The sequence below is a fragment of the Eschrichtius robustus genome, chromosome 11 (genome assembly GCF_028021215.1).
Source record: "Eschrichtius robustus isolate mEscRob2 chromosome 11, mEscRob2.pri, whole genome shotgun sequence".
Lineage (NCBI taxonomy): Eukaryota > Metazoa > Chordata > Mammalia > Artiodactyla > Eschrichtiidae > Eschrichtius > Eschrichtius robustus.
In genome coordinates, this window is record NC_090834.1 from 4329034 (window position 1) to 4342112 (window position 13079).

At 49.8% G+C, this 13079-nt stretch overlaps 1 protein-coding gene across 3 annotated transcripts in view; it reads right to left on the reverse strand.

Moving 5' to 3' along the window:
* Positions 1-2180: 2180 nt before the first annotated feature.
* APLP2 (amyloid beta precursor like protein 2) overlaps positions 2181-13079 on the reverse strand; it is a 70195-nt gene continuing 59296 nt past the window's right edge. For 2 of the 3 annotated variants that reach the window (XM_068555852.1, XM_068555851.1), the window contains 6 exons: positions 12748-12847; positions 11068-11220; positions 6229-6314; positions 5426-5500; positions 4949-5104; positions 2181-3637 (listed from right to left, as the gene is read on the reverse strand). In XM_068555852.1, the coding sequence (XP_068411953.1) occupies positions 3536-3637; positions 4949-5104; positions 5426-5500; positions 6229-6314; positions 11068-11220; positions 12748-12847 (672 nt within the window). In that variant the 3' untranslated portion in view covers positions 2181-3535. The remainder of the gene's footprint in view (positions 3638-4948; positions 5105-5425; positions 5501-6228; positions 6315-11067; positions 11221-12747; positions 12848-13079) is intronic. The other variant, XM_068555853.1, reaches the window with a different exon arrangement.

Genomic DNA, 13079 nt, shown 5'->3' on the forward strand with positions numbered 1-13079 from the left:
TACGAGGTGACTCCTGGGCCCACTGTCTCCCGGGGCCGACGTACACGGAGCAAGGGGATGGACAGTGGCAGCTGGGCTTGGGTCTCTGCTTCGTCCCTCACCAGGCGGAGGACCTCAGCTTTCTGTAAGGTAACAGCCATGCTCTGAAGTTCAGACAATTAAATGAGGCGCTGTATACAAAGCAGCTAGCAGATGGCGGGCACTAACATACAAAAAGCTGGTCTGTTCGGTTTGGAACTGAATCATAATGAATGTAGACCCACATTTTCCAGCTGGCATTGCAGAGGGTCAAGTGAAAACACTCTTCAGAACACTGGCAGAAACTGGCTTCAAAAAAATGAAATGTCGTCTTTTTCGCGACCTTTCTGGCAGCAAGTTGTGAGGCCAGTGCAGGAGGGAGGGGCAGACGGGGACGTGCTGATCGCTACAGAGGACCAGCCTGTTCAACTGGTTTGTCCCAAGGTGATTCCTCGCCAGAGGCTCATAAAATGCACACTCCCTATATGTGCATACATGTACACTTATGCACAGGTATGCATGTACATGCAATGGACTCTTAACTGCACCATATACTGTAAATCAGCATCACAGTAAACTAGAGTGAGGACTCTTGAGATTAGCCCCTGAGTTTACTCATACAAGTAGCCAGATGTTAGATCACCAGTGAAAACCACCCCCAGGCACAAAGTGCTGAAAGCAGGCGTGGGGTAAACAAGCCTCCTTCAATGAGAAGAACAGTGCCTACCAGTGGCAGGTTATTTAAGAAACTCAGAAATGGAGGCTGCAAACCTTTCTCTAAAAATTCAGCCACAAGCTCCACTCACTGTTTCCAGGATCAGGAAGAAAAGTCTCATATTAATAAACATTAATTGTATTTTGCTGCACCGAATTCTTAACTTTCTGACTGATTTTATTTCTTTTACCTAATCATGTAATTCATTCTCAAATTTGATCAAATGAATGATCACTACATGTTTATAGGAATTTATAGCACGTCGATAGCTCAAAAGGAAAGTTAATTTAGAGAAGGAAGAAAACTTTAAAAATTCCTGATGTACAAACTCAGATGGATTTGTCATCATAAAAAGAAGAAATGTTATATGAAATATTAAGATAAAGCAAGCAGGGACTTCCCCAGTGGTCCAGTGGTTAGGACTCCACACTTCCACTGCAGGGGGGAACAGGTTCGATCCCTGGTCAGGGAACTAAGATCCCACATGCCATTCGGTGGAGACAAAAAAAAAAAAAAAAAAAGAAGAGAAAGATAAAGCAAGCAGCTCTTATGGAATTTAAAAATATAATTACAGGGCTTTCCTGGTGGCGCAGTGGCTGAGAATCTGCCTGCCAATTCAGGGGACACGGGTTCGAGCCCTGGTCTGGGAAGATCCCACATGCCGCGGAGCAACTGGGCCCGTGAGCCACAATTACTGAGCCTGTGTGTCTGGAGCCTGTGCTCTGCAGCGGGAGAGGCCGCGATAGTGAGAGGCCCGCGCACCGCGATGAAGAGTGGCCCCCGCTTGCCACAACTAGAGAAAGCCCTCACACAGAATCGAAGACCCAACACAGCCATAAATAAATAAATAAATAAAAACATCTGATTGTCTTAAAAAAAAAAAAAAAATCCTTAACCTCATTTCATTTTATCCAGAATACATCACTGTGCATTTCTAACTGAAAAAGGCTTTTATTACTACAGGCACTATGTCATTATCACACCTAACAACAAAAAAAGAATAATTCCAAAAAAAAAAAAAATATATATATATATATATATATATATATAATTACAAAATTCACTAGAAAGGCTGAAGGTAAGCAGAGCAATCACCCAGATTATAGACTAAAACTAAAGAAAAAGGAGCAATCAGGGAAGTCTGAGGTTTAGCCAATTACAATTTTAGAAAGCAGAAAAGACAGTGGAGGAAATCATTAAAGAAATAATGAAAGACCAGTTCTCTGAGATCAATAAAAGGCACCAGCTTTGAGGCTGAAGCACTTTCCCTCTTATTTTTTAAATGAAAAACAGAATTCAAGCCCAAGAGTCCAGCTTCCTGTACCAATTCCTGCCTCTGCCGTGCACTGAGAGACCCTCCAGGGAAGGAAGCCACCACTGTCCAGGGCAGGAGGGTTAAAGCCATCACCCGCGAGTAATGCCAGGCCAATAAAACAAGGAGTCCTGGTGGAAGTTAAAGTATTTATTGATGTGTTTAAACTCTGTACATTCTCCACAGATCAGATTAAGGAGTTTGTAGGTGAAGTTTATCTGTGCATAGTGGGAAGAGACATGGATGGGGTAAAGGGGAGGAAGAAGAAAAAAAACAGTCACAGGGAAATAGAAAAAAAAAATACACCACAGGTTACCAGAACCTTCAGAATTAAAAAAAAAAAAAAAAAAAAAAGGAAAAGAAGGAGCTGTGAGTGTCAACATCAACTATACAAGCATCACAAAGACTCACGTGAAGGAAACAAAATCTTCAAAGCTTTCCATGGGGTCTACAGAGCATCCTGTGTACAGCCTGGAGCATCCACCGTCCAGAGAAAAGCAAACCTCCCGCATCCTCCCCAGGATGCCGGCCGCCTCCTCCTGCTGTCTTCTCTCAGTGAACGGCGGGGACGGTGGAGACCAGTGCCTTCGGAGGGGGTGGGAAATGCCCAAAGAGGAAAACAGCACATCTGGACATTACTCGGGAGAGAAGTGAGCGGTCAAAAGCTACGGTGACTCAACGGCGGACAGTGGAAGAACGTCATGTACAAACTACAGGCTAATTTCTGTGGAAGAACTGGATTCAGAAGGAACGCAGTAGCGGCCCTAAATCTGTACACGCGCGGCTCGCTGAAAGATGCTGGAACTCAAATGCTTGCTCTGAGCGCCTCCTTGGTGACAGGACTCGTCTGGAGACACCCAGGTACCCAGTGGTGGGCGCACCAGACTTCCAAGAAACTGGTCCTTCAAAGGAATCTTGAGAGGGGTACCGTGATGTATTTTAAGGATCAATCACGGCTCCTATTTCAGTTAGTTTCTCAGCAACTTTCTGAAAGCTGATTTAAAGCTATAAATGAGGAATACTGCCTCTTTTTTAAAAATAAAAACCAGGACAGTGAGCCGTGAAGAGCTGATTTACACAACGCGGCTGGAACAAACGGCCTGCGTGTAGCATGTACAGTCTATCACTGAAAATCAACATTTTCCATTTCTACAGAGAGCATGTGTGAGACAATACGATAGAAGTGGGACTCCTGATTAAGTTAAAAAAGAAAACTACATCAGTCAAATATCTGTAATAGATAATTTTTTCACTTCATTTAAGGTCTATATATCATATATTGTTATATTAACATTTTTTTCACCCATTTAAAAAGAATGGAAATTGTGATTCTACAGTAGTACTTTATAGTCTTAAGATCCAGGAGGTCTGAGTGTAAGATGAAATCCTCTGGAAGTAACTGTCGGTCAGTCGTAGATCCAAACCTCTGGACATCTGCTGCCTGCCTCACCACCCCCCCCCACTCCAGCTGGGTGTCGTGCTTCGCCTGCTTAAATCTGCATCTGCTCCAGGTATTTGTAGGTTGGGTTTTCGTAACCATGATTCTGCATCTTGTTCAGGTGACGCTCTTCTGGGGTGAGCATTGGGTCGACCTGCAGGAACAAAGATGGGGGTTATTGCGTGAACCCAAGAGAACTTCCCAGGGCATCAGCAGACCTGAGCTGTGCGATCCCTGGGAACCACGGGGTGGACCAAACAAGAGCAGGCGGTGAGGACCCAGGAGGAGGAAAGAGAAAAGAAGAGGGTCAGAGAGGCTAGGCTACTGAAAGCTGGAGTCCACGTTGGAGAAAACAGTGAGCTGAATCTCCCAGCACCACAGTGACAAGCCTCAGCTCTGCCGCTTCTCTGCAGGGCAGCCTCGGCGAGGGCCAAGGGGCAGGACCAGATGACCTCAGGTCCCCTCCAGCCCTGGAACCCTACAACTAGGCCAGTGTCCAGCAGGAGGTGAAGCCGGATAACTAAGACACACGCATCTGCATTCATTTCCCCCAGCATATTCTATTCTTTATTGTATTCATTTTCTAGAATCAAGACACTGTGGACATTCCCACCACTCACCAAAAACAAGTGTAAGTAAGCAGTTCTAATCACAGATGAGCAAGAGATGGAAGAGAAGCAGCCTGGTCTGGCTCTTTCCGAATTTACTGTTGCTTTTTTCCCCATTGAAAAAGAAGAGTGTTATTCCTATTTCATATTTTTAAGACTCAATTCACTCACATTGCCATTGTTGCCTGAACTGTCATATACCTGGTTTTCTCCTTATAAAACACGTCAAGAAAAAGCAAACTACGGGGCTTCCCTGGTGGCGCAGTGGTTGAGAATCTGCCTGCCAGTGCAGGGGACACGGGTTCGAGCCCTGGTCTGGGAGGATCCCGCATGCCGTGGAGCAGCTGGGCCCGTGAGCCACAATTACTGAGCCTGCGCGTCCGGAGCCTGCGCTCCGCAACAAGAGAGGCCGCGATAGTGAGAGGCCCGCACACCGTGATGAAGAGTGGCCCCCGCTTGCCACAACTAGAGAAAGCCCTCGCACAGAAACGAAGACCCAACACAGCCATAAATCAAAAAAAAAAAAAAAAGCAAACTAATAAGAAAGAAAGAAACAGTATTAGCAGTCCTTCATTCTCAAACATCTATAACGCACCTGAAAAAAAAGGAAACGCTAAGGAAACAATCTGAGAAAACAGTTTTCACCCTGGGCAGCACAGAATGCTCCTATGCTTTCCTCGCATTCACGGTCGAAGCCCAAATTAATGTTAAGAGTTGGCAACAGCTCCTGTGACAGGATCAACTTGACTCAGCCGAGGCTGACTTCCGAGACGTGACCTAATAATCCAGAGAGCCATCTGACTGACGCGCGGCCCCTGACGAGACGCTCGAATTCTGCAAGGCCCCCGGCGGCTCACCTCCACGATCCCGTGGCTGATGGTGCCGTACTGCCTCTTCCTCAGCATCACCAGGCTGATGACGATGACCGTGGCGACGGCCACCGCAATGACCAGCAGACCGATGAGGGCACTGCTGCTCAGACTGAAGTCCTCCCGCAGGGGCCCCACGGATTCCTACCGTAACGAAGCAGACGGGCGACAGGGTGTGAGAGACGGCAAGCAGTGGGGGAGGCCGTGAGCCTTCGGTCGCGCCTCCAGAAACCCAAGGGGGCGCCCGGACCCTGCCATCCAGGTCGCCGGACAGGTGGGGGGAGCCCCCACCTCTTGCAATCTCCATGGAGATTCGAGCTTGAGCTTCCTTATCCGAAAGCACAGGGGAAATGGGGACGAGGGACCTTTGATAGCGTAAGATAGCGCGAGGTGCTCCCAGGAGGGAGGGAAAATGGCCGAGGCTGGCGTGGGACCAGCCATCAGGTTTTGGAGCGGGACACATACCGGCCCCTCCTCGAGGCCTCCGACCCTCTCGGCGTTGAGAATCATTTCCTTCACGTCCAGGGTCTCGTCAATAACCTGAAACGGGGAGGGGGGGGAGCATGTCACCAACTGGGAGGGAGGGCAAATTTAGTGTGTCAGTGTTAACTGCTTCTCGTCCCCTCCATTTACCATTTGGCGGAGGGAAGCAGACGCCTGATGGACACCCACTAACCCATCAGCTCTGCGCCATTCACCTAAGTCCGCGCACCAGACCCCTGAACAAAGGAGCAGGTGTGGGTGCAAAACTACTGTACAGCAGTTGGTCTTTTAAGGGCTGTCCCCTGCGTTTTCCTTTAGGTAACCCTTGTGGAGATATTTCGGCGCAGATTACCAAGCAGCCGCGTTTAAATATCAAATTCAGTTAAAGATAATCCAGAAATGTAAGTGATAAAAATGCTAGATGAATAATTAATAGGTGGTATAAACCTCAGGCAGCGTAAGAACCAAATTCAACTCTATTCCATTTCCAAGTTATTAAATCTCTACTCATTTGAAATGGCCTCTCATATTTTATTCATGCCTTTAGTTGCAAATATATTTTCCACCGTATAGCAAGAGCCGAGCTACTGCTGAAAAATAATTCTTTATTCACACCCAGACTCTACACAATACAGCGCATCTGTGGGAGCAGTCGGAGCCTGCCCGTCTGCTAGCCTGTGGAAACGGACACGTGGAGGTCCATCTGGAAAGCATCTAAAACAGTGCGACTCACTCTAATTATTCCCAAAGTTAACACGGGCACAGAGCAGGGGGAAACGGCTCACCATGTTTTCATCCACTTTCTTCTTACTGTTAATCACTTTCTCCTCGGCCCCGATCAGTCCTCCTTCCTGCTCTCCCAGCGCAGATCCTGTGTGGGGAGAGCACACCTGAGTCTCCTGGGACGGCCTGACCTCACGCCAACCTCACAGAAGCAGCAGACTCCCTCCTGAGGGCCAGGGAGCCCTCACCAAATGCCCCCTCCCCTTTCTCGATATGCTGCTTGTTCCCATTTTGGAGGATGCACCGTGCTCCACAGGGGTGAGTGACGCAGGACCGATGGGTGTCATGGAGGAGGACAGAGTGCTGTGCTCACTGTGCAAGCCTTCAGGAGACGATACTTTTTGTACTATAAACAGAAGCTGGATCCAAAGGCATTCCAGCATCAAAACACCCGCGACCCACCCTGTGACATTACCAAGCACCCACTACCCCTCAACTCACTCCTTTGACGCTTCCTCCGAGTGGAAGACCTGCCACACCAGCAGCGAACCTGCATGCCTGCCTCAGGCACCGTCTTTTACGCCACAGGCAATTCTTTCTGCCTGAAATACCCTCCCTGACCTTATACCCTTCCTATCAGCTCTTTTTGGGAGACATTCCCAGGTTATAATACTTAAGAGTCACTGTTTGTAATTATTGATTTTCTTCTGCGTCCCTCACTAGGATGTAACCCTCCCGGGGCTTATCAGATGGTCACATCCTCAGTGGTGATGACAGAATGAACAGGAAGGAGGCCTTCCCTACATGGGGAGAATTCTAACGCCGGGGTGGATGCTACCTTTCCATAAACAGAGCAAGAATGGCAACAGTCTCTTGTCAAGGTCAGACGTTGCCTGGGCCGGCATCATCTGTGCGTGGCACTCCTGACGACAGTGTCCAAAGGCGCAGCACAAACCCAGGGAGAGGAAAAGTGAGGTGCAATCTTCTCTATTTTTAGCCCCAAAGCATGTGACTCCTAGCTCTCCTACGAGTGCCTCCTTAATAATATTATATACAGTGCTACATAGACGCCTGTGATTTGAACCTTTTATAAACAGATCAACCTGGCGGCATACTCGGCATTCTAAGGTGACCACCCGTAAGTGAGCAAGTATTTGCAAAGCACTGCCGTCCCAGGCTGCCAGAGGCCCAGCCATAGCAAAGCTCTCCAGCTCGCGGCCAGACTCGCTCTGGACCCAGAGCCGCTAGTAACCGCGCTGCAGCTGCTTGAGCCCCCGGGCCAGCTAACCCTTAACTCGTTAGAATGCAGCCAGAAACGAGGCAGCCTTTTTTCCACAGCTTTCATTTTAAAGAAGAGTTTCACAACTTGATTCTAGGGTGAGTTAAACCAGGGCCGGCTTTTGTAGTCTCAAAATGTCAATGAAACAGCAACAGTGCATTTCAGCTATGTAAGAAAGAGGACCCTCTCTCGGCAGCATGCTCATGACCCAGCCTAACAAATTCTAACTCTGCGCTCTTTCCATCTCTCTCTCTCCTCCTCCTCAGAATTTCAAAGGTCATAGGGCAGGATCCTGTTTCAAAAATAACGTGGCACTGAACCAACAGATTTAAAGTCCTACTACCAGCGCGCAGACTCTCCTAACACTTTTATTGGTGGTACAACCCTCATGTTTCTTTAACACGGACCCAAGGCACTTTGGTTTTATAGAATGAATAAACAAGGGAATTTAACAAGACCAAAAGTTAATGTTTAAACTATCCCAACGAATAACAGTTGAAGCATAAGGACAAGTTAAACTTCTAGAAAATTCATCTTCATCTAAACGTATCCAAGATGTGCTGCTCAGAGGAACGCCCACACAGTGATGAAGAGGCAGATCCAAGTAGAATAAAACAAAGCACGTGCACACGAGTGACTTCTGTAGAGCCAGCTCACACCCTTGTGTTCTGAGAAGCAGCACACACACCACTGCCAAACCCTCAGCCAGGGCACAGCACGAGGCAGCCTGCTCAGTCTGTGAACGTGTGCCCTTGTTCACGATGACCCTGGAGGCTGGACTGCCCCCCAACTCCCCCCAGGAAATGTGGCAGCTATACCGCGGTCTATGAAACAGGAACACCACGGGCTCTGAAGACGGAGGAAGCGGAGTTCAGATTCTGGTTCCTCCACTTCTTAAACTCATGACTGAACTCTGAGGCTGCTTCAACTGCCTTATCTAGCAAAGAGAGCTAATAACCCTACCTCCAGTGTGTTCAGTGGGTTAAACGAGATCAAGTGTGCAAGCATTCAGCCTGTGCTCACACGCAGTGAACTTCATCCGAAAAGTGGAGACTCGTTACAGCAAGTGTTCACTTGTCTCAACCTGTTTCATCCATCAGCTTCTACTATGTTCTGAGGGACACTACCTCTCGGGGGACATGAGACAGCTGGAAACAGACACTCGGGCATGGACAAAAGGCAAAGGACAGCTAAGAAGAGAGGGAAAAGATGTATGTGGGAGCAGCAGAGAAAAAGAGGTAAAATAAAATGACTCTCCACCCGACCATAAGCATGTTTTCATTTATCCTAGGAATTTGCAACCAACCTGTTTAAGCTGGATATACTTTTAAGGTCTACCCAGCTTAAAAGGATTTATGAAGGGTCTACTTTGGTTACTCTGTATTCCTCTGTACTCTCTGGACATCCAGAAGGGCAGCTCAGGATGGCCACCGGGTAAGCAAACCCACGGACACTGGGTTCTGGGTGCCGGAGGTCAGGCTCCTCTGGTCCTCCCACAGCCATGTCTGAAGGCATGAGGCGGAAAACATCAGGTGATGGAATGGAACGGAACGTGAAACTTCCGGGCAAGGGAAAGGAATGAAGGTCTTAGGGGGTACATCTTTGACAAAACCAACCTGTTTTCATTGGGTGATACACTTCCGGCTGAGTGTCTAGCAGAAAGGAAAGCAACAAAAACAAAACAGCACAAGAGGAGATTAAGAAAAAAATCCCTTCTTTCCAAATTCCTACCTTTGACTTGACTTTCTCTATAACGTGAACAAAAGCATATTCTTCCTTACAAACTGGGCCTGAGCTGCCCCACAAGCAAACGGCGGTTAAGAGCTACAGCAGAGGACTGGAAGGAAGGGAGAGAAGGCAGGCGGTCTTGGGTCTTTTGGGGGAACTTCTGTGAGACTCCCAAATTATTGAGCTTAGCCCCAAGTTATTTTTCTTAGAAAATAACAAAAACACAAGTTGGCACTGGTTGTGGTTTTCTGAGAAGGAGACAAGGTCCTAGTTCACAAATGTCCAAGCAAGACGCGCCCCCATCCCAACAAGCTGAGGAACTAGGGCCACCCTACGGCCCCGTGGGTGGGGTCTGAGAGAGCAGGCTTAGGGAGTGCACTGGCACCACGTTATTTATCTGGCTCCTTCCTCGGATTCTCTTTTACTATCAGAGGGTCAACTGTACTGAGTCGGTACCTCTGAGAGAGCTGGTTTAGAAGGAAGGCACTTGTGTTAGGGTCTGGAGGCCGAGCTGGACGCCCCCTTCCTCGGGCCTCCGTAGCAGCACCACTGGATCTGCCTAGGAGTCAGGACCGCATCAGCTCAGGCTCACATCCTTACTCTCTACCTACAGAACACGTGACCCTGGGCAGACACTTAACCTCTTTAAACCTTGGATCCCCAAACGGGGAGCACTCCCAGTCCCTACCTCAGAGGGTTATTCTGGGAAAACAATATAAACAAGAGTGTCCATGCACAGTGCTTAGCCGAGGCTGGCGTACGAGGAGGACTCTACAGCGGTGGCCACTACTTTTATCATCACCACCATCAGCCACAACAGCAGCAGGCCAATAAATAGAAACTGATTCCACACCCTGATCTCAGGGCCTGGGCTCGGCAGCTTATTTATTTCTGGTGCAGACCCACAGCTTTTTTTTTTTTTTTTTTAATTTATTTATTTTTGGCTGCGTTGGGTCTTTGTTGCTGCGCGCGGACTTTCTCTAGTTGCAGCGAGCAGGGGCTACTCTTCTTTGCAGTGCGCAGGCTTCTCATTGCGGTGGCTTCTCTTGTTGCAGAGCACGGGCTCTAGGTGCGCGGACTTCAGTAGTTGCAGTGCATGGGCTCAGCAGTTGTGGCTCGCGGGCTCTAGAGCGCAGGCTCAGTAGTTGTGGCACATAGGCTCAGTAGTTGTGGCTCGCGGGCTCTAGTGCGCAGGCTCAGTAGTTGTGGCACGTAGGCCCAGTAGTTGTGGCACGTGGGCTCAGTAGTTGTGGCTCGCGGGCTTATTTGCTCCACGGCATGTGGGATCTTCCCGGACCAGGGCTCAAACCTGTGTCCCCTGCATTGGCAGGCGGATTCTTAACCACTGCGCCACCAGGGAAGTCCCCAAACCCACAGCTCTGAGAGATCCCTACAGACGTCGAGAACCGGCAGGGAATGGAAGAAAGCACGCCTGTGCAGGAGGAGGCAGAGGGACAGCTTCTCAGCCCACCTCGCACTTGAGTGGGTCAGGTCACCTCTGCAGCCCCCTGTCACCTACCCCCCAAGACTCTTAGGAAAAGATGATGACAGCCTAGAACACGAAAGTGCTATTTAAGCTTCCAAGGGGCTTCCACGTGGAAGGCCTCACACACTGGAGGCAGCTGATGGGACCAGGACAAACAGTGGGCTTTAGGCAAACTGTCCATGAAATGTGAGAAACATCACAAACCTCCCGACGTTACTGAAGGCTCCCCACTCGGTGCCTGCAGGCGGCAGGTGCTCGGTGAATCCCGGCCCCTCCCCTGCTCGACCTGCACCGGGAACACAGCCTCCCCAGCACAAGCCCGCCCCAGATCTGACATCAGTTTTCTAACTGCATTCTTCCCCGCCCCCTGGCCCCCGCTGCCAAGCTGGGCTGTTAGCGCACACGCACCTTCGTTCTCAGGCAGGGGCGGGAAGGGATGGAGGGGGCGGAACGGCAGGACCTCGTCGCTCTCCTCCGAGCTCACCCGCACGTCCACGGGGGTCTCTGAGATGGAGGCGGTGAACTGGTCCATGTCCGCTCGCTGTTCCTGAAGCAGCTCATCTGACAAAGACAGACACGCAGGAGCCAGCTTTGCAGAGGGATCTGGTTCCTAGGCACAGGACAGCCTGCATGGGGCTAATTCGCGTCATTATGGGTGGAATGCGAGCTCTGCCTAAAGGGGCGTCTCACCAGCTCACAACACGGGCCATGCACGACCCCCTCCTCTCTCCCGAGGGTGTGCCCCCTGACTCCGCTGACTGCAGAACCCTGGCGCTGGGAAGCCCACGGCTGCATCCTGGGCCCCCCTCTCTCCTCGATCAACTCCCTCTGGGTAAGTGGTTTCCTCCTACGGCACAGTTTTAAATACCATCCACGGATCATGACTCCCAAACCTGTTCTTGCACCTGCACCCCCGACCTCTGGCTCATCCACCTGGTAGCCTACTTCACACCTCCACTTAACGTCTGCGGGCAATTTCTATTTTAACAGGTAAAGAGAATGCAGCACCTGAGCAACATGCAGCCCCACCACCCAGGCAGCTGCTCACAGGGAAACCGGGGCAGAGCCAATGCTTTTCTTTCCCTCAACCCCCTGCCCCACCCAGCCCATCAGCACATCCTGTTCACCCTTCCTCTGACACACATCCTCAGGACCACCCACATCTCCATCGCCTCCATTCCCATCTCTGTGCACTCAGCCATCCCCTCTCTCCTGGATTTTTACAACTGCTTCCTGGGTGGTTTCCAATTTTCATCAGCTCTCAACAGAGCAGTCTAGTAATTTTTTTTTAAGTTCACACTTTTTAAAAACATAACCCAGATCTAGTCACCTGCTGGTTTAAAACCCTCGAAGGGCTTTCAATTATCCTAGAATAAAATCCAAACTCCTTGATTTTGCTGAAATCTCTCTATTTAAACATCAGGCTCTGCAGTCGTCGCTTCCTGTGCTCAGTGTTTCCCCCCCGGGGGTCGCCGTGTGGGGGGCTCCTCATCATTCGGATCTCCTCCTTATCATTCCTTATCATTTGGATCATTCGGGTTTCCCCCAAGGGAGCCTGACCACCAGGCACCCTCCCCGTCCCATCCCAGTTTCACCTCTGGCACAGCACCCATCCCCACGGACACTCGTTTTCCTGACCGTTCCCTCCTCCTAAAATGTGAGCTCCAGGAGGTCTGTCTACTGGTACACATTTTACTCTGTGCCACACAGTAGACACAACAAACGTTTGTTGGATAAATGAAGAAGAGAGAGACCAGAAGAGGGAGAAGAAGTGAGAACGTGGATAAACAGATGCCTTAAAATACACCAGCAATTAAGGGGGGAAAGGGTAACGGGAGACCCGCTTAGTCCCTTGCAAATTCACACCCGAGATTTTTCTTCCGGTAACAGAGTGAAGGTCAATGAAACTCAAGGCTCTGGGGCTCCCAGCCAGGACCTGACCCTGCCACGTGAGCCCCAGACTTCTGAGCCCGTGGCACGCTAATGCCCGGCTTCATGGCCTCGCGTGTCCTGTTTCTCTCATCTGGCACCGCCATCACTCCTGAGCACGAGCCCCGCCTGACCGTGATGCAAACCGTCGGCACCCACCAATCTCCTCTTGGATTTCTTGGGCCACGTAAGGCACTTTGTACAGCAGAGAAAGGCTCTGGTTCCGTCTTTCTTCAATCACGTGGAGATGTGTCATCACCTGCAAGCACAGGATGAGGGAGAGGCCTTGTCACCAGAACAGCCGGGCCAGCCTGACACCCACACTCTTCTGCAAAGACCTATGTTCTCTACAGAGTCCAGCAAAGCAGCTGGTCAGGGGGGCAGTATGAATCCTCCCCGTGTTTACTGGCCACCGTAGTGCAAGAATGTGTGTATTATGCTTGGTGTCAGTCTATTTATCCCTTGTAAAAATAAAATACAGTGTGTGTGTG